The sequence below is a fragment of the Tiliqua scincoides genome, chromosome 7, assembly GCF_035046505.1.
Source record: "Tiliqua scincoides isolate rTilSci1 chromosome 7, rTilSci1.hap2, whole genome shotgun sequence".
Taxonomy (NCBI): domain Eukaryota; kingdom Metazoa; phylum Chordata; class Lepidosauria; order Squamata; family Scincidae; genus Tiliqua; species Tiliqua scincoides.
The window spans coordinates 56,447,736-56,469,639 of NC_089827.1; the positions used below are offsets into that span (position 1 = coordinate 56,447,736).

The 21,904-nt window shown below is 45.2% G+C and overlaps 1 protein-coding gene across 1 annotated transcript; it reads right to left on the reverse strand.

Moving 5' to 3' along the window:
* Positions 1–1,377: 1,377 nt before the first annotated feature.
* On the reverse strand, positions 1,378–21,071 carry LOC136657356 (extracellular serine/threonine protein kinase FAM20C-like). Its single transcript, XM_066634166.1, has 10 exons — positions 20,578–21,071; positions 19,243–19,406; positions 18,842–18,920; positions 15,028–15,120; positions 14,305–14,420; positions 13,883–14,063; positions 12,855–12,964; positions 8,228–8,309; positions 6,568–6,627; positions 1,378–1,636 (listed from the first exon to the last, which is right to left on the reverse strand). Exons 1-10 carry the CDS (start codon positions 21,069–21,071, stop codon positions 1,378–1,380), a joined length of 1,638 nt encoding a protein of 545 aa, XP_066490263.1.
* Positions 21,072–21,904: the final 833 nt, after the last annotated feature.

Genomic DNA, 21,904 nt, shown 5'->3' on the forward strand with positions numbered 1-21,904 from the left:
GTTGTTTTTTAAGGTACGGGGACAGGTATTCTAACCATAAAATGGCTGCTTGAGAAAGAAAGAAAAGTTGACCAATGCGTTTTGTTTTTATTCTGGCCCAGAATATTATATTTGAATTAATTATCTTGCAAAAACGAACAAAAATAGGCCGAATCAGGTATGCTGAAGCTTAACTTTTGGCTTTAATAGGTAAGATGGAAACTCACAGCCAAGGCAGAGATAATTTAATGCAATACAAGCCAAGCATATTACTACATCTAATTCAGCATATTTCTTTATGGGCTCCATTAAAATCTGCTGTTATGACAAATTGTGGCAAAGGAGGGGCCTGTATGCACACCGAGGGACAATTAGTCAGCACAATGCCATCTTTTCCAAGAAAACTGCACTCAACGGCACAGTTTGAATAAGCAACAGCAGACTGGTTCATTGTTAACTCTGATAGTTGCCAAGGGTGCTTTCTCTCATTAAGGAGCTTTGATCGTTATTTGGAGAAAATAATGAGAGTAACAGCAGACCAATTTGAAAGGGATCAGATTGTAAAAATTGGAATAACAAAATTTTGGCATATGCAGTAGACCATACACTGCCTTGACTGCTTCCTCCTCTATCTCCAAGGTTTATTTCACAGTAATGGGCACAGTTTACAGTTCCATATAGAAATGTGAGGATCCGTGAATGACCCAAGATAAACAGTGTGTGTGTGTGTGACTATGAGAGGCAGAGAGCAGCTTCAGGCACTAGTTACCCCTGTCATGTTAGTACAATTACAAGCCTATCAGACTACACAGACTATTTCTTACCCACCATGCTGATGAGCCTTGGCCCAAGACTGATGCCCGAGGTGGCATGTCTGATGGTGTGCCAGCTTCTCTTCTACCCACTCTCCCATACTGTAGGTCAGAGCTCCTCTCCCCTCCAAATTTCCTCTTCCTCTCTGTTCCCCATTCCTTTTTAAATCCAAGGACTGGAAGAAGAAGGAGAGTAGTGAAGGCAAGTAGGCAGGCAGGCAGGGACGAGTGCCCCTCGCCAATCTGCAACCTGAGGAAACCAGTTGTCCTCATAGATAGGCTGGCCTTGCAAAGGACTATCCCAAAATGGAATGCAAACATTTTTTCCTTCTACATTTGGTCCAAGCTTTGCCTCCATGCCCTATCTTGTTACTATGAGATATTCTGTTGTTTATTTGGCATGTTTCCCTCCCAACAAATGATAAACTTGCATGTTATGGGGTTGCTCCCTAAGCTCCCATTTATGCTTGCAAATGTGACACAGTACAACCTGTGCATACTGCACAAAAGTTCCGACCAACAAGAGTGGAGGTAGTATTAAGGGGTGTGGTTTAAAGGGTTGTGTGTCTGGACCCTTCACTTAGCTTCACCTCTTCTCTCTCTGCTTTGAGGCCATATACTGTTGTCTTTTTTCATCATCTATCAGTACTTTTTTGTTTTGTTTCTGGATACAGTTCTCCACCATGGCCAACACCTTCTGGAGCCGTCGGTCTAGCGCCTCCAAGTGAAGTTCTGACAAGACTGGTGAAAGCGGATCGGAGGCCAGTGACTCACGCATGACATCACTCAGGCGGTAAGGATCCATGGCAAGCAGTTGCAGCCGTAAGAAAGTTGACTTTCTTATACTGGAACCATCAAGAAAAATAACCAGGTAAGTATGGATTAAAGACTTGAGAAATCTCACATTCAGTGGTATGGGAAGACAGCAACTGACAGGTATAGAACGCTAGCAAAGCATTATGGACTACTGACAAGTAGTTGTTAAGCTTAACGTAATATTATTTATTTAGTTGGAATATATGCTATACTGCTTTTTATTCCTAAGAAGGACTCCCAGAGTAGTTTACAAAAGGAGGGAACAATATGGCAGTTTTTTTGGGAAAAAACCACTGATAATCTGTTTTCCTGACTGATCCGAGCCAACTTTAGCTAACGTAGTGCTCTAGATAAAACAGGGACCCTATACCGATCACACACATGTGTGTCACTCTACAGCTTGAGAAGGAAAAGTACCTGAGTATGGGCCTTCCTTAACCTGAATTGTAAATCTCATTTGGCTTCTAGCAGAAATGAGTCTGCCTGCTCATTTGCACTCTGTGTGTCAGCTGGTAGCTGGATAGGAACTGGGCCTGCTTAGATGATTAGGGAAGAGAGGTAGTTCATGAACTTGCAGAGCTGGGAGGGAGCAAAAGGACACCAAGGCCAACAGCTTGTCCTCAACACTAGTCAGCACAATGGCCCACTATGCCATGAGCAGAGAGGTAAAAAAACGCAATGCACAGGGATTCTGCAGAGCAGACAAGGGGTGAAACCTCCCAAACCACCCATGTAACTAAACATTTTGACTCGGGAAAAATTCCTTCTCATCCCTAAAGGATGAGATAGACCAGGGGTGTCAAACTTGTTTCATACAGTGGGCCTAATAGCTTTCATGATGCCTGCTGAGGGCAGAAGTGATGTCATTAAAGAGGTTGTTTAATGAAATAGAAATAATCACCTTTTTCTCACTCATTAGCTTCATATGACAGAAGAGAAAATATGCAAATCTTGATCATATTTTCAGGATATGGGAAATAACCCAAATGTTACATGGGTTGCCCTTTCAAGCAGTGACACCTCAGCACAACTCAGCAGCTGAGAGCAACTGATGGAAATGCTGGGAGTGCCCAAGGGCCGAATAAAAAACTTCAGTGAGCTCCATATAGCCCTCAAGCCTTAATGTCTGACACCCCTGTGATAGACCTTGATTGTAGCTGGCAATCAAGGACCCTGAACAAGCCATGATGTGTATGCGCAACCTCCTGATTTTAGAAATGAGTTGTGTCAGAATGCCAGATGCAAGGGAGGGCACTAGGATGCAGGTCTCTTGTTATCTGGTGTGCTCCTTGGGGCATTTGGTGGGCCACTGTGAGATACAGGAAGCTGGACTAGATGGGCCTGATCCAGTGGGGCTGTTCTTATGTTCTTAACTTTCCAGCACCGGTGCAACCGCAATGCAGCCCTAAGGTAAGGGAACAAATGTTCCCAAACTTTGAGGAGATCTTTGTGAGTGCCTCCCCACCACAGGATACAGTGTACATCCCACTGGCACAGTTGCACTGGCACTGAAAAATTGGATAGGATTGGGATCTCAGTTTTTTACAGTAGAAATCAGGTCAAAGTGGACTGATCTTAATCGAAAAAGACAAACCGCTCCTTAATAATGCCCCTACCCCTTCCACAATAAAGCAAGAACAAGATAAGAACATAAGAACATAAGAACAGCCTCACTGGATCAGGCCATAGGCCTATCTAGTCCAGCTTCCTGTATCTCACAGCGGCCCACTAAATGCCCCAGGGAGCACACCAGATAACAAGAGACCTCATCCTGGTGCCCTCCCATGCATCTGGCATTCTGACATAACCCATTTCTAAAATCAGGAGGTTGCGCATACACATCATGGCTTGTATCCCATAATGGAATTTTCCTCCAGAAACTTGCCCAATCCCCTTTTAAAGGCGTCCAGGCCAGACGCCAGCACCACATCCTGTGGCAAGGAGTTCCACAGACCGACCACACGCTGAGTAAAGAAATATTTTCTTTTGTCTGTCCTAACCCTCCCAACACTCAATTTTAGTGGATGTCCCCTGGTTCTGGTATTATGTGAGAGTGTAAAGAGCATCTCCCTATCCACTCTGTCCATCCCCTGCATAATTTTGTATGTCTCAATCATGCCCCCCCTCAGGCGTCTCTTTTCTAGGCTGAAGAGGCCCAAACGCCGTAGCCTTTCCTCATAAGGAAGGTGCCCCAGCCCCGAAATCATCTTAGTCGCTCTCTTTTGCACCTTTTCCATTTCCACTATGTCTTTTTTGAGATGCGGCGACCAGAACTGGACACAATACTCCAGGTGTGGCCTTACCATAGATTTGTACAACGGCATTATAATACTAGCCGTTTTGTTCTCAATACCCTTCCTAATGATCCCAAGCATAGAATTGGCCTTCTTCACTGCCGCCGCACATTGGGTCGACACTTTCATCGACCTGTCCACCACCACCCCAAGATCTCTCTCCTGATCTGTCACAGACAGCTCAGAACCCATCAGCCTATATCTAAAGTTTTGATTTTTTGCCCCAATGTGCATGACTTTACACTTACTGACATTGAAGCGCATCTGCCATTTTGCTGCCCATTCTGCCAGTCTGGAGAGATCCTTCTGGAGCTCCTCACAATCACTTCTGGTCTTCACCACTCGGAAAACTTTGGTGTCGTCTGCAAACTTAGCGACTTCACTGCTCAACCCTGTCTCCAGGTCATTTATGAAGAGGTTGAAAAGCACAAGTCCCAGGACAGATCCTTGGGGCACACCGCTTTTCACCTCTCTCCATTGTGAAAATTGCCCATTGACACCCACTCTCTGCTTCCTGGCCTCCAACCAGTTCTCAATCCACGAGAGGACCTGTCCTCTAATTCCCTGACTGTGGAGTTTTTTCAGTAGCCTTTGGTGAGGGACCGTGTCAAATGCCTTCTGAAAGTCCAGATATATAATGTCCACGGGTTCTCCCACATCCACATGCCTGTTGACCTTTTCAAATAATTCTATAAGGTTCGTGAGGCAAGACTTACCCTTACAGAAGCCATGCTGACTCTCCCTCAGCAAGGCCTGTTCGTCTATGTGTTTTGAGATCCTATCTTTGATGAAGCATTCCACCATCTTACCCGGTATGGATGTTAGGCTGACCAGCCTATAGTTTCCCGGGTCCCCCCTCTTTCCCTTTTTAAAAATAGGCGTGACATTTGCTATCCTCTAATCCTCTGGCACTGTGGCCTTTTTGAGGGACAAGTTGCATATTTTAGTCAAGAGATCTGCAACTTCATTCTTCAATTCCTTAATAACTCTTGGGAGGATGCCATCAGGGCCCGGTGACTTATTGATCTTTAATTTATCAATGAGGTCTGAAACATCTTCTCTTTTAACCTCTATCTGACTTAACTCCTATGTCAGGAGGGGCCGTTCGGGCAGCGGTATCTGCCTGAGGTCTTCTGCCGTGAAGACAGATGCAAAGAACTCATTTAATTTCTCTGCCATCTCTAAGTCTCCTTTTATCTCCCCTTTCCCTCCCTCACCATCCAGAGGGCCAACCGCTTCTCTGGCGGGTTTCCTGCTTCTAACATATTTGAAGAAGCTTTTATTATTCCCCTTAATGTTGCTGGCCATGTGCTCCTCATAGTCTCGCTTGGCCTCCCGTATCACCTTCTTACATTTCTTTTGCCACAGTTTATGTTCCTTTTTATTCTCCTCATTAGGGCAAGACTTCCATTTACGGAAGGAAGCTTCCTTGCCCTTCACAGCCTCTCTAACTTGGCTCGTTAGCCATGTGGGCACCCTCCTGGATTTAGTGGAACCCTTCTTTCTTTGCGGTATACACCTCTGCTGGGCCTCTATTACTGTTGTTTTAAACAGCCTCCATACACTCTGGAGAGATTGGACTCTTTTTACCTTCCCTTTCAACCTCCTTCTAACCAGCCTCCTCATTTGAGGGAAGTCCGCCCATCGGAAGTCAAGGGTTTTTGTTAGAGATTTGCCTGGTATTCTGCCCCCAACGTGCATGTCAAAACAGATCGCAGCATGATCACTGTTCCCCAATGGCTCAGTAATGTTTACATCTCTAACCAGGTCCTGCGTACCGCACAATATTAAATCCAGAGTCACCTGTCCTCTGGTGGGCTCTGTGACTAGCTGCTCTAAGCCACAGTCATTTAGCACGTCAAGAAATCCGGTTTCCTTATCGTGACCAGAACACAAATTGACCCAGTCAATATGAGGATAATTGAAGTCCCCCATGATTACAACCCTGTCCCTCCTTGTTACCTCCCTGATCTGTTTCCTCATTTCAAGGTCCCCTTCTGGTTTCTGGTCTGGAGGACGATAGCACGCCCCCAGTATTACATCGCTGCACAAGCCTGGTAATTTAACCCAAAGAGATTCTATGGTGGAGTCGGACCCACCTTCAATCTCTACTTTGCTGGATTCTATCCCTTCCTTAACATAAACGGCCACCCCACCTCCAACACGCCCCTGCCTGTCCCTCCTGTAGAGTTTACAGCCCGGGATTGCAGTATCCCACTGATTCTCCGCATTCCACCAGGTTTCCGTTATGCCCACTATGTCAATGTTTTCCCTTGTCACCAGACATTCCAGTTCTCCCACCTTTGCTCATAGACTTCGGGCATTCGCATAAAAGCATTTGTACACGGAATGCCCCAGGATGGGCTGCTTATTCGCTCCTTTGTCCCCGCATCCTCTCATTGTGCCAAACCGTCTATCACATCCCATCACGCTACCTTTCCCAATTTCTTCTCCTACTCTGCCTTTGTCTTGTTGTTCTCTAACCTCCCCATCCTTATCCCATAGGGATGAGGAGTCCCGAACCGGATGCCCCTTGGCTCCTGTCGGCCTTCCCCCAGGGATCAGTTTAAAAGCTGCTCTGCCATCTTTTTAATGTTATGCGCCAGCAATCTGGTTCCATTCTGGTTCAAGTAGGCCAGTAGGTCGAGGGCAAAAAGAGTTCTTACATGCAGCACTGCTGGAGAGGAGCCAGAATTGACATTTCATCATGGGAGTGTCTTCCAAACCTGAGAAGAATAAAGGAAACATACAAGATCTATATTTCAGGAAGGGATATAGAACAGGGGAGTGAGAAAAGACAATCATCACGTGGTGTATCCCCTCAAAATACTGACTTATTAGCAAAAAGTAAAGAGGACTTTTTGGGAAAAAAAGAAGTTGTATAGAGTTGTTTCTTTAAAATATACTTTCTGACAGTATCACAGAGGGTCTCATGCCATGTTCTGCTATTTGTAGCAAAGTTGTAGCTGTGTAAATCCCAGGGGGTTGTAAAAAAGAAGAAGTGGTATTATTCACTTGACTAGGAGAAGGGAAGAACTATGGACAGTGTCATGAATATGTACAGTTCAGGCCTAGTAGCATTGCAAGGCCTGAACCAAGTAACCCAGTAACACAGAAGGGGCTTGCAAGGGGCTTTTGGTCCTAGCTGCTAAGAATTTACAATTCAATGGAAGGTGATTATGTAGCACCTAGGCAGCCAGAAAGATGCCCATCAAGGATGGAATGCAGCTGCAGATCTCCAAGGGGGAGGGAAGAGCTGAGAGGTCCAACTTCCAGCCCCACTTCTGGAGGACAGGGTCTTAGTTCCTTGTCTCTGAGTGAGAGAGGTGGTGTGTGCACATCCTGCCCCACCAGGACCATGTGGCCTCTTAGGTAACTGAGGATCTACAAAAGAAGCTGACCCAGGTGAGAGTCAGAGGTTAATAGAGTTAGCCAGTTAGCTTTGTTGTTTTATGCTGATTTGTTTCCTAGAAGTTTTTATGCCTCTAGCATTTGCTACCTTTTGTAACCTTTTGTAACCTTATGTATTTAATAAAGTAGAAAATCTTTTTACCATGTTGGTTCATTGTCTGTTGGGGACAAAGGTTCAGAATCCTGCCTAGCCGTTCAGCAAGCTACCAAAATTCCTCATTGTGGACTAGAAACTTGAGGACTGAGACTTTAAGTAAAGAAAGTGCTCAGTGCCTACAAGGGATACAGTTAAGCCTAGAGGGTCTCAGTTTCCCTGGACTGGGGCACTGGCTCTTACAGGGTGGTGGCAGTACTACCGAACAGGGATCTTTGAGGGCTCTAGGGTTCAGAACCAACAACTCTGAGCACCCCAAAACCCTGGGAGTGAGACCCAAGTGTACGACAGACAGCAACTAGGAGGAAAGCCTCTAAAGGCAAAATACTCATGGCTCTATAAGGCAGGGCCTTTGATGACGCTGCTGCAGATTTAAAATGAACTGTATTCCTTTCTTAAGTACATGCAAGGTGCCACATAGCTCTGATTTACACCCTCCACACATATTCTGGTATGTTCAAACTATTGCTGTTAAGTTCAGAGACTTTGGGCTGAGGCCTATCTAACTTTCCAGCACTGATGTAGTCATGCCAGTGGGGCATGTGCTGCATCATGAGGTGAGGGGGCAGTCAAGGAGGCCTCCTCAAGGTAAGGGGACATTTGTTCCCTAACCTCATGGCTGCATTGCTGCTGGAAAGTTGGACAGGATTGGGCCCTTCATGTCGCAGCCCTTTCTTCAAAGCCGCCAGTTATACTAAGATGTGGCTTACAAGTTCTTCACAGTCCTCTTGCCCATGCCGGGAAACATATTGTGCTCTCACCCTCGGCCATTGTCCAGATGCAGGAAAAAGGTGTCATTACCAAACTTTTCAAAGGTCTCATAGTGGTGGCGATCCATGTTTCCTAGAGATGGAAATGACAGAAGAGGGTGACAAAGTCAGATGTGCAAGAAGGAGGTGGTGGCCACAGAGTGATCAGGTTTTGGGATCAAGGTTTGTTGCTTCCTTCATCCTCCTGCTTGAAGCAGCCTCTTCACCCCACCTCATGGGATGGCTGGCCTTACACCCAATTTATTTATTTAAGTCATTTCTGCCCAACATTGCATATACACAACAGAGACCAAATGTGTACCCCTGTGGGCCGGGCAAAATTAATGAATTTTTATCCTGCCTTTCTCCTGGCAAGGGCACCCAAGGTGGCTTACAGCTGCTAAAACACCAAACAGGAAAAGCAAAACAGCAATTTACAAACAGTAAAACCTCAATGGATCATCAAATCGCCAGTAACAGTAGGATTATCAATCCAAATTGTATCCAAAGCCCCCCCATACCACGGCTATCAGGGGAAAAGTTTTTAATATTCAGTGGCAGTGGATGATTAGTAACAGAGATGCTAGTGGAGAAGAATGAGGACATTTTTGTAGGGCGTTTTCCCCATTAAAAAGAAACACTTTTATTTGTGATTAAGGTAGGTGCAGTTTTTGACTCTCCTTGTGAGAGTCAAAAGGACTGTGTGAAGGGGTTAACAAACAGAGGAGATGGTGGTTTCTGACTGAGTTGGCTGTTTAACCCATCGTCTACCATCCCCATAGGCTCCCCCACAAGTCCCAGAAAGTTAGGGCAATCAACAAAAGCAGTGAGGCAAGGAAAACAAATTCAAGACAAAGAAGAGCTCATCAAGTGAAATTTCAAGAAGTACATGCATGCCTGCATTGTTGTCTCTAAATAGCATGCCTTCATTGTCCAATGAGTGATTTGATTTAGCTTGAGTCCAATGCAAGGCAGATCAGTAGCAAAAAATGAGTCTATGAAAAGATGGGACAGAAAAGTTAAGCCAAGACTTCCAATGACTGGATGCTAAGACACTCTTAGCCAGCAAGTCAGTGCTTAAAATGCAGGATACAAACTTCCCTTGCCAATGCAATGACTCAAACCAGATATTATGCTGGCTGTGTCCAGATGTAATGGCACTGCAGGCAGAGAGGCTGGTACACAATGAACTATCCTCAGCAGAGATGAGACTGAAGTTGTCCAGCTTTTTGTAATGCAGTTAGCAGGAGCAACCTGAAAGCTATTAGATGGAGCAGAAGTAACTGAGAAAGATTAAGTGGGGCAGAAGTAATTGCATAGGCAGGGGGGAAAAGACCAAGCCAGCCAAAATGATTGGCACTGATCACAAAAGGATGAGGGGAAGAGAATTTATGTAACTAGTTAAAGCAATTGAATTGTGGCCAAAGAACTAATGGTAGGCAAATCATTTCAGATCCCAACCCCAAGACAATGTTATGAATAGCACAGAGGTACAATGAATTTCTGGCATACTGAAGAAGGAGAGAAAGCAGGAATGACAGCAGCCTTGTAAACAGCATGGATGGAAAAATAATATGATGTGTTCCTTAGCAGAATATAAAAAGTGTGGGCACGGGGGAGGTGGGGGGATAGAAGCCATATGGGCCCTAATTTGATTTAAAGCTTTTGTGGGTCTAATCAAAAGAGCATTTTTCTCCTGCTCCTCTGAGTGGTGTACTTCCACACTACAAATCTGAATTGGGTTTACAGATTCAGTCGGCATGGTTTCCACTAAACAACCCTGGAACTGCAATTCTTTCAAGTGAATCTTCGACCAGATTGAAATTTTGATAGCGTTCCTGCAAAACTATAACCCCAGAGCTCCTTAGGGAAACTGTGACAGTTAATCCAGTTTCAAGTCAGTTTGAAAGTTGTATAGATGTAGACCTACAGCACAATCCTATCCCCCATCATGCAATAACAGGCAGCTGCACCAATGGTGGGTGCACTGCATACTATGGTGGGGGGGGGGTGACCAGAAGGCCAACCAGAGATAAGTTGTGTTTTTTTTACTTACCTCTGGGTAGACCTCCTGGCTGCCTGTGGGTCTCCCACTTACATGCTGAAAATGCTTCCAGGGATGGAGCAAAGAAAGGGTCAGAGATATGTGTCTTTATAATGTATGAAAGGCAGTGGTATCACTAGGGCTTGCATCACCCAGTGTGGGAGGCCAGCACATCAACCCCATGGTGGACCTCCTCATATGCAGTGGGTGGGGCAACACCCTGGGCAGTGAGTGTGGTGATGCACCATCGCCCCCCACCCACTGGTTTTTTGGCTATAACTTTTGATACAATATCTCTATTCTAACATGATTTTTTCATTACTCTCTGCATGAAATTACACACCAAACGTTATTTAACATGACGGTATTATTCAAAAATATCAAGATTTAGAAAATCTTTGCTAGTAGTGGTGTCACCCCCCCCCCCGAGTGCATCACTCGGTGTGCCTCGCATCCCCCGTACTCCCCAAGCAACGCCACTGGTGAAAGGTGAAAACTGATTCTCATGTTAAGCAAAACCAGGGAAAACAAGCATGCGTGAGTCATATCTCTCTCTGCTATAACACACAAAACAGAAGTGTCAAAAGACTGACAACATTATAAATCATTCAACTTCTAAACTCCTTTAAAGGAGATAAATGTAAAGCATTAACATATTACAGAAATAGGGAAACCTCAATACAGTGTAAAACTACTCTTACAGCCCAATTCTTATGCATGTTCACTCAGAAGTAAGTTCCAGAAGTCAGTGGAATTTACTTCTAGGCAAGAGTGCATAGGATTGCAGCCTTAGAGCATAATTACGCATTAGATGTGAACATGGGCCACATAATCCAGACTGCTGTGTTTCTCAGGAAAAGCATTTTAGGGAATATGTGATTTGGAGTGGACATGTATGTCCATGTGTGCACAAATGTGCACTTAGCCTTTTCCCTGCCCACAGTTTCTCCCCCACCCAAGGCTGCTTCTTCAGTCCAAACTGTCTCCTCTGGAAAATGCTTTTCCATAGAAGAAGAGCAGTCAGTCACACATCGGTATGTGGAACATGCAGGTAGGTTTTTGCACAAATCCAAATGGCTTCCAAAGGAGGAATTTGTCACACTTTTAACAAAAATGCCACATCTCTTAAGGGAATTTTAATAACTCCCAAGAAATTTATATAGGATACCTCATACTAAAACTATAGGGTTAGAGAAAGATCCAACTAACTTCTAGCTTAAAAAAGAAAAGTGGGGGAGAATCAGGATGCAGGCCTCTTGTTTTCTTGTGTTCCCCCACAAGGCATCTGGTGGGCCACTGTGAAATATAGGAAGCTCGACTAGATGGGCCTTTGGCCTGATCCAGAGGGGCTCTTTTACATTTTTATGTTATGTTTTTATGTTCTTAACCATTTTTGTTTCTTTGTCTCAGCAGCCCTCAGTGCAAATCAAATTCTCTTTCTCGCCTAACAGAGGTTAATCAGATGAAGTCTGCAAAAAACCTTCTGGACTCCGTTTCAAGACCTTTGGGGTCTCCCAACATTCTCTCCTCCCCCCAACACACACACTTTGGTTTTGCTTAACATCCAGCCTTTAGTGTCAGCAAACTCTAACATTTGCTGATTATTTTGTGATATTTCAGTAGGTCCTAATAAAGGTATTGCCCTACTTTGATTTAGGACCCAACATGTATTTACAAGCATTTTAAAAGGATGGGATGAACACTGTAGATCACTCCTGCCCCAGATGATTCATGGAGCTTTGCAGATATCACTGCATGTGAGAATGGCGGGCCCACTCTCCATGCCTCAGGACATGCCAGACTTCCAAGCACTTCAGGTTTTTTCCACACCGACTTTCACATCGGCAAGACAGCTCTCAGAATCTGCCATGTTTCATTTGCTTCCTTACCCAAAATTACAAAAGCTACACAAAGAAAACAGTATTAGCAGTAACCTTAATTGTGATGTGGTTTCATATCTGCACATCCAATCCGGAACATTCTGCTTCACCTATTCTGTTAAAATGGACTAAGAAAAGTGCAAGAATGTGGCCTCATGGGCTGAAATACACCAGAGAATAAACCACATTGAAAGATGGGCGAGAACAAAAGATAACAGGAATACAACACAATCTGATTAGTGGTTCTGTTAACGTCCACTGCTAGCACAAAAACACTGCCTGAGAGGCCTGTTCTGGAGAGGAAGGGCAGGCAGGCTGGCTGGCAGGCAGATATGCACAGGAAAAGTGAATCTGCATTTCAAGATCTCGCAATACAAGTGAATCATATGCTCCGAGAATAAAATGTTCTGAGCCAAAGGGCGCAATCCTAACCAATTTTCCAGCATTGGCATAGCTGTGCCAGAGGGACATATGCTGCATCCTGCAGTTGGGGGGGGGCAGCCATGGAGGCCTCCTCAAGGTAAAGCAATGTTTGTTCCCTTACCTTGGAGTTGCATTGCCCTTATGTCAGTGCTGGAAAGCTGGTTAGGATTGCGGCCAATGTCTCCTTGGTACAGGTTAAGAATTTGGACTCCCAAAGGAAAAGGAAGCACCAGTCAGAAACTACAGATACACACACCACCAGATACATAGCATGCCCTGCAAGTCCGCTCACCCATCAGGAAGTCAAGCACAGTCATGTCCAGGAGGTTGAGGAGACGGGAAACACTGTCGTAGGGTGGTGTCTGCCGCACTTGAGTGCAGTAATTTTGGTTCAGCTCCCATCTGAGAAGAGATGGTCTCATTAAAAGCTATCGTAAACGTAGAGCATATTCACCTTCAGAGCTAGGCAAGGAGCAACTGGAGAAAGGATGTTTTTCTGCTGAAGTGCTGATGTTATAGAACTCCCTCCATACACATGCTGGCCTGGCAGCTTCTTATCTTTCAGATTCAAGGGAAAGCTTGTGTATCTTTTAATGGCTTCGGCTGTGTTAAAATTGGGTTTGCTGGCTGGTTCTATTGCCTTTGAATGTATTAGTGCTTTATCTGCTGCTTTTAAATTTTTCTTGTACAGAAGCTTCCCTACTTTCAGCCTTAAGAACCTTCATGATACAAGCATGCCTGATCTACAGTACATTCACAACAGCACCCTGTTGGCTATAGCATTACCATAGACTGGGAATGGGTGCTTTCTGCTTATGTCCCTACTTTCTCAAGCAATCTTATGCACATATTTTATCCCTGAAAGACACTCATACTACACTCCGTAGAACCTCAGTTTACCTTGTACATCAACAGAAATAGCCAACTCATAGGGCAAATGGGGGATTTGCTCTAGCTCTGAAGGCAACTCTGAAGTCTCTGCTAGTCTGCACCCTTCATCACTATTGCTTTTTTTTGGGGGGGCGCATCTATTTTGGGTACCTGGGCGGTAGGAAATGATGGAAAAGAGCAAGGTAAGAGGGGTGCTGTAGTTATGAGGTGAGGCAAGGTGATGATACCTTAGTAATGGGTGGCAGGTGAATGCATTAGTGTCAAATACAGGATTCTCAGTGTTTAGGGCTACCCATATGTATCTCCTCCCCGCCCTCAGGAAGTCCTGCTTCTCCAATTGTCTCCTATGACCCCATCCATCCAGAACTCCCTTTTAACCCTTTCTGCTCTTTTCAGCAGTGCTGTTCTTCTGTCACCCAATGTACTCACTCAGCTTTCTTGTATTTGGAGTAAGAACGCCTCCAAGGACTCCTCCACTGGCGCCGTTCAACCTGCTCCTTGTCAGGCAAGAGGGCCGCCATGGAGCCCTCAAGCTGGTCAGGTTTGCCACACAAAGCATGCTCAGTGGAGCAGTAGTAGGAGCACACACCAAAGAAGCAGATGTTGCCAGCTGGGGTGACCCAGACAAAATGAAAGGAAGGAAAGGTCAAGAAACTGCAATACCAGCAACTCAGCCAACACCACCACCTCTCTTATAGAACCTAACAACCTATTAGCTGCCAGGATCACTTTACACAGTCATCACTATGATCTCAATGAGACCAGCACAGGCTTAGTACGTAAGTCTGTTCCCACAATGGTCCAAATATGCTCTTTTTGTGAAGGGTGAACAGGTGGGGTAAAATGTTCACCTGGGGAGATGAAGAAGGTCTTTAACAGTTTCTTGTCAGTTGTAATGTCACGGATTTCCTTGGTCATATTCACCAAACGGCCAGAAACTGGGGGAATTCTTCGGAAATCCAAGATCCTTCCAAGAAAAGAAGAGCAAACAGGAAACTCAGACAAATCATGTTCAGAGCTGAAGAGATCTTAATCTGGAATACTGAAAAGAAATCCTACACCATGCAGTCTTTTCAGCTTTGATGCAGCTTTGCCTAATCCTTGCATTGGCCACCATTAGATCTAGGTCACACTCGGGGGCTTGAGACGGGAAGCTCAGGATCTGAGGACACATTAGGCTACCTATCCTGTATCAGGACATTGGTCCATCTAGGTCAGTATTGTCTATGCTGTTTGGCAGAAGGTCTCTAAGGTTGCAGAACAGTAAGATAAGGCAACAATCCCACATAAAATATAAATAACAAATTAAAAGAAATAGGAATAAAACAATACAAAAACAAGGGCAGATGCCTGGGGAAATAAAAAGTCTTAACCAGGCATTGAAAATAAAGAAGGGGCCATATGGTCCTCCCAGGATAAGTAGTTCCAAAGTGTGGGGGTTGCAACTGAGAAGACCCTGTAACGCTTTCTTCCCCTTTTGTTAGAGTGGATTGGGGTACACAGTAAACCTTCTGAAGATGAACAAAGCATGATTAGATGATGCATTTTTGAAGGAGAGGGCTGGCCGGGCTCACCTGTCCAGGTGAAAGGCTGCTATTTCTGCATTGTGTCGTTCAAAGTCTGAGAAGTAAAAGAAATCCTCAGGAGTTTCCTGGTCTCGGGTCTGCCTAGGAAGCAAAACATGGGGAAAGGGGGTTATCAATTAACTATCCTGAGCTTAATCCCTGATCTATTCAGCCTCTGGTGGTTACTCTGCACACTGGACACACAGACTAGTTCAGCTGTCCAGGCTCAAGTAATGTTTTTAAATGGAATGATCCATGAAGCCAGTACATTGTACATGGCTTAAACCTTCTACCACCAGAGGTCGCACTTTTCCATCAAAAACCACAAACGTAGGTGACTGCTGCTTCTTCGCCATTTACTGCAGTCTCTCACCACTCTAAAACACCAATAGTAACTGCTGCCCTTACCACAGTCACATCTGTAAGATATGTTAGATCAGTGTTCAAATGGCCTGAAAGTAGCATGGAAAAGTCCACAGTAATTTCAGGGACTCCCGACTAAATGGCCAATACAGAGATTTTTGTATTTATTCCAGGAACAATGGTGGTGATGCTGACCAGTGAGGAATGGGGTCCCCTCCAACCTGGCCCCAATCCTGCAAGACCCTTCCTTGTTGTTCAGCTACCACACCCCCATGGCAGGGCTGAAATTTAAGGTTGCCAACTTTTGTGTACCTCTGCTGATAGTTTTGATCTGTGGCAATTAGCAGATGATCATCTGCCATGAAAAGCAGTCATCTGTTGACTTTTAGCGGCTCAGAAGCAAGTCAGGCTGTTTTTTCTTCTGGACAAATGACAGCCCTATGGAGATTGCCCACTATGTGGGTACAGATAAGAGGGTATAATTTATCTCCCTGCTGTAGCACTCTGCTCTTCTCTAAGAACATAAGAACAGCCCCACTGGATCAGGCCATAGGCCCACCTAGTCCAGCTTCCTGTATCTCACAGCGGCCCATCAAATGCCCCAGGGAGCACACCAGATAACAAGAGACCTCATCCTGGTGCCCTCCCTTGCAGCTGGCATTCTGACATAGCCCATTTCTAAAATCAGGAGGTTGCACATACACATCATGTCTTGTAACCCATAATGGATTTTTCCTCCAGAAACTTGTCCAATCCCCTTTTAAAGGCAGGAGTTCCACAGACCGACAACACACTGAGTAAAGAAATATTTTCTTTTGTCTGTCCTAACCCTCCCAACACTCAATTTTAGTGGATGTCCCCTTGTTCTGGTGTTATGTGAGAGTGTAAAGAGCATCTCTCTATCTACTTTATCCTTCCCATGCATAATTTTGTATGTCTCAATCATGTCCCCCCTCAGGCATCTCTTTTCTAGACTGAAGAGGCCCAAACGCCATAGCCTTTCCTCATAAAGAAGGTGCCCCAGCCCAGTAATCATCTTAGTTGCTCTCTTTTGCACCTTTTCCATTTCCACTATGTCTTTTTTGAGATGCGGCAACCAGAATTGGACACAATACTCCAGGTGTGACCTTGCCATCGATTTGTACAACGGCATTATAATATTAGCTGTTTTGTTCTCAATACCTTTTCTAATGATCCCAAGCATAGAATTGACCTTCTTTACTGCTGCCGCACACTGGGTCAACACTTTCATCGACTTGTCCACTACCACCCCAAGATCTCTCTCCTGATCTGTCACAGACAGCTCAGAACCCATTAGCCTATATGTGAAGTTTTGATTTTTTGCCCCAATGTGCACGACTTTACACTTACTGACATTGAAACGCATCTGCCATTTTGCTGCCCATTCTGCCAGTTTGGAGAGATCCTTCTGGAGCTCCTCACAATCACGTCTGGTCTTCACCACTTGGAAAAGTTTGGTGTCATCTGCAAACTTAGCCACCTCACTGCTCACCCCTGTCTCCAGGTCATTTATGAAGAGGTTGAAAAGAACCGGTCCCAGGACAGATCCTTGGGGCACACCGCTTTGCACCTCTCTCCATTGTGAAAATTGCCCATTGACACGCACTCTCTGTTTCCTGGTCTTCAACCAGTTCTCAATCCATAAGAGGACCTGCCCTCTAATTCCCTGACTGTGGAGTTTTTTCAGTAGCCTTTGGTGAGGGACCGTGTCAAACGCCTTCTGAAAGTCCAGATATATAATGTCCATGGGTTCTCCCGCATCCACATGCCTGTTGACCTTTTCAAAGAATTCTAAAAGGTTCGTGAGGCAAGACTTACCCTTACAAAAGCCATGCTGATTCTCCCTCAGCAAGGCTTGTTCGTCTATGTGTTCTGAGATTCTATCTTTGATGAGGCATTCCACCACCTTACCTGGTATAGATGTTAGGCTGACCGGCCTATAGTTTCCCGGGTCCCCCCTCTTTCCCTTTTTAAAGATTGGTATGACATTTGCTATCCTTCAATCCTCTGTCACTGTGGCCGTTTTGAGGGACAAGTTGCATATCTTAGTCAAGAGATCAGCAACTTCATTCTTCAATTCCTTAATAACTCTTGGGTGGATGCCATCTGGCCCGGTGACTTACTGATCTTTAATTTATCAATAAGGTCTGTTTCTCATCTACCTCACGGTGATCATGAATGGAGATGCAAGTGATGGTGGACAGGAATTTCAGGCCCCACCACTGCGACAGCTATAGACCTACAGCTGCAGGTCACTGCAGGAAGGGTATAAATGTTCTGATCCCATCTTCCAGTGATTAGAAGAACTCAAACCTTCAAACAGGGTTGCTTCTCACACATTTCTGTAAATTAATGAGGCTCTTAAATTAGGAATTGAAGGATTGGGGAATTCCACCCTTTATGGTAGGATAGCAAGTGAAGAAACCTGTCTCCCATCATACTAAACATGAGTGGCTCCATCACATGCTACCCTAATGGCCCAATCCTAACTAAAAGACATGCCAATGGAACACATGCTCCATCAGCACTGGCTGCTGTCATAAAGTGCTTTGTAGCTGTGCAGCGAACTGGCATGTTAGCAGGAAGGCCAGAGCCTTCCTACACACACCAGTGGATCGATGGAGACCCATCAGAGGAGGTAAGCCTGCACAAGACCAGGATAGGGGAAGGTGGGAAGGGTGTTGAACGAGGTAGGGGAAGGCAGAACAGGGAGTAGATGGGGTGGGCAGATTGGGACCAGGAGAGGGGTGGGTTCAGCAGCAGCAGCATGCACTGAATTCCAATCCCCTTCCTGGGCCTGATCCGCTTGCACAGATTAATGTGGTCTTAAACCAGTAATATTGCTGGTGCAGGTTCAAGCCGACCTGTTCCTGCTGCTGGGGTTTACCCCGAGGAGACCTCCAGCAACCAAAAATCTCCCACAGGATGCAGCGGAAGCTGTGCTAGCACTGTTGCATCGCTGTGCAGGGATTCAGGTTAGTTTGGGCTGTATGATATGGAGGAAGAGATGTTACCTTGTCATTGAAGGCTGGGAGTGGGAAGGAGGTTGGAGATGGAGCTGAATAACCCGAGCAAGGCTCAGAAAAACACCTCTTTCATCTATCAGTATCTGGACTGCACAATGAGGGACCACCTGAAGTGGCAGGTGATTCTCTGGTGATATGGTTATGATTCGCAGTGATGTGATTATCTGATAGAGTTACTGCACTGGCCTCTGTACAAACTACAGCTAGAGGTTTGCTTTTTTGGAAAGAGATAGAAATGAAGTGGCTGACCTCATCACCCTCCATAAAGACTCTTTGGCTACAGATGAACACGTAAGAGTGTGATGTCCTAGGCATTCTCTGTTTTCCAAGTAGGGTCCCTCAAAAGGTGTCGCAAAGCATACGAAGGGGCTTGGATTTAGAACAACGATGACAAAAGCGCTGACCATACTCACTTCATGGGTTTGAAGAGGGCCTGGCCACGATTTGGGAAGGTCATGATCAGTTTCAGTTGTGTCCCTCCAGTCTTCTGGACTGCAACAACATTCACAAGAATCAGGACTCATGAGGAAAGATGAGTAACTACCTCTCCCAGTTAGAAGGAAGGGGGAAGACACATGGCTATCTTCATTTGCATTTATAACATTAGCAAAATTTCCACTGATTAGCAGAATTAGGAGGACAAAATTCAAACAACCCACCCCCCTGCCCTTCCCACAGCTCCCTTATCCTTCCTATTAGGATGGTTTAACAGGCCAAGGAAATAGTGAGGACTAAATGGGGGAGGACAGAGAGTGAAAGAAGGGAGGAGAAACGTAAGAGGAATGGGGGGGGATCAGAATGTGGCACACAGCACCTGACTGCACAATTTTCTGTGTGGCCAAATCCTTCATCAAAATGTGACGAGTGGGGTCATGGCGGGAATACAATTCGTAGCGATTGATGCCAGCGTGAAACTGGAGCCAAGCAGGGTTCCTGTCAAAAGCTGGGATGTCATCAGCTGAGCTGCTGCCGTGGAACCTGCAGACCCAACACACCCACCACACACAACAGGAGCACTTAAGAGATGTCATACAAATATATTCCCCATCCCATCCCAACCACTGAGCCATGCAAATTGTCAGGTGGACCAGACTCACTTCCTCACTTTTACCATGGGGGCAAGAAACACTATGAATTCCCCCCCACACACACACTTTTCCTATGTACAGTACTTATTTCAGCTGGTGCCCCAGTCCTGGCTGCCATACTTGCCATGCTGGAAAAGGTGCAAAAGAGAGCGACTAAGATGATTACTGGGCTGGGGCACCTTCCTTATGAGGAAAGGCTACGGCGTTTGGGCCTCTTCAGCCTAGAAAAGAGGCGCCTGAGGGGGGACATGATTGAGACATACAAAATTATGCAGGGGATGGACAGAGTGGATAGAGAGATGCTCTTTACACTCTCACATAACACCAGAACCAGGGGACATCCACTAAAATTGAGTGTTGGGAGAGTTAGAACAGACAAAAGAAAATATTTCTTTACTCAGCGTGTGGTCGGTCTGTGGAACTCCTTGCCACAGGATGTGGTGACGGCATCTGGCCTGGATGCCTTTAAAAGGGGATTGGACAAGTTTCTGGAGGAAAAACCATTATGTTTTACAAGCCATGATGTGTATGTGCAACCTCCTGATTTTAGAAATGGGCTATGTCAGAATGCCAGCTGCAAGGGAGGGCACCAGGATGAGGTCTCTCGTTATCTGGTGTGCTCCCTGGGGCATTTGGTGGGCTGCTGTGAGATACAGGAAGCTGGACTAGATGGGCCTATGGCCTGATCCAGTGGGGCTGTTCTTAGAACTTCATATATCTGTATTTAGAAATGTTCATTTCAATTGGCCCTCAAGGCCCCTTTAGTTCAAAACAGCCTCAAACCCAACTCACAGATTGAATCTAAAAAAGATCACAGAGAACCAAACGTTAAACTACTTCACACACTTGCAAAGTATGCTTCCTACCATGAAGTTACACTTCCCTATAGAAAATGTGTATTTTCCTCTGACTAACATGGCCGTCATGGCTTTCACTACTGTTTCACCACCTAGAAGTAGTACAGTATTATAGGGTTGGGTCACTCAGTATTCTACGGCAAATGGGATGGACCCAGCAAAAGTTCCTAAGTTCTTTCCTGAAAGAAAAAGAGGGTATCTCACCATTCATCACGCCCACTACTTTTCACATAGAGCTTCACCTTGGGTTCCTTAACAAATAGCTTGTCTTTCTTCGTAATCTTTGGTGTTGGAACCTTATAGAGAGGATGATCAAAAAGGGCGAGCAGTTTGGACTTGCCTGTCCTTGTTGGTTTTTCTTCTGCTTCTTGCTGTTTGAAGCTATGACTTTTGAGAGCCACATTGCTCTCGCTGCCTACGTGTGGAAGGCCTTCTGGCAAGTGAAATCCTTTCTCCAGTGAGCTGTTGCTACCACTAAAGTCCTGAAGGATCCTCAGATTTGGCTTATTCTGGACTGATAATACAGTGTTGGGTGATGGAAAGCCCATGTGGTCCATTACTTTTGGGGTGTAGCCACAAGTGTCATGCCCAGCAGGGAGTATTAAGTCCACCAGGTGTAACAAGGCAACCAAGAGGAGGACAAAGAAAAGGATGACTTTAAACTTCCTTTGGAGCAGAGAAGACAGGTGTTGTGCCATCCTCCTTGAGTTCTGGATGTCCGTGAGACAAAATGTGGTGAGATCATACAGTGTGAGTACAAAAACGGATCTGCAGCTTGATCCCCACTACAAAAGATGGAAAGACAGTTGTCTTACTCCATGTAGTGATGGAGAGTAGTATTCTGGAGTTAGATGTTCAGTGTTAGAATCCAAAGGAAATATGGAGAAATTCATGTTTTTCAGATGAAATATATGGTCATTTAAAAAAAAAAACCTCTCCAAGTGTTCATTTAATCATTCTTATAATGGCAAAGAATTAAAAAAAAGTTGCATGTGATTCTCATTCCAGTAAAAAGGGTTTTTTGCCTGGAGAAGCCTTTAGCTGGGAAAAAGCAAGAAAGGAGACTGAAGGTACATTTATTAGTGTTGATAAGGGAAGCGCAGATGGTGCCAAGGTTAACATGAACAGTTCCGCCTCCAGATCAAATAGCAGATTGGTCAAGGCTAAATGTCTCTTCAAATGATCTTCTCTCATGACAAACCCTGGAACCTCCTCCCATTCCAGCATGGCCGCACACCTACTGCCCCCTTTACTTATACACACACTATCCACTCAACAGACAGATTTGTGTAATTACATCTACATTCCTTCATTTAAGAACCAATTTAGACTTTAGATTAATGGTTCTCAAACTTTTTAGGATCAGGCATTTAGCATTTTAGCCGCTTTTTAGAATGACAGTCTGTCAGGACCCACCAGAAGTGATGTCATTGACCTGGAAGCTATGTCATGACAGGAAGTGACATCATCAATTTGGGTTTCAAACCTAAGCTGCGATCAGCCAAAGGTTCCATGACACAGCACACTCATG

Excerpts from the sequence above, each read along its gene's own strand:
- LOC136657356 (XM_066634166.1), bottom strand. The coding sequence starts at position 21,071 with ATGGCACAACACCTGTCTTCTCTGCTCCAAAGGAAGTTTAAAGTCATC. Across the intron at positions 15,121-18,841 it reads GCCCTCTTCAAACCCATGAA|GCAGACCCGAGACCAGGAAA; the intron begins GTGAGTATGGTC and ends TTTGCTTCCTAG. Across the intron at positions 12,965-13,882 it reads TCCAAATACAAGAAAGCTGA|ATGGGAGCTGAACCAAAATT; the intron begins GTGAGTACATTG and ends ATCTCTTCTCAG.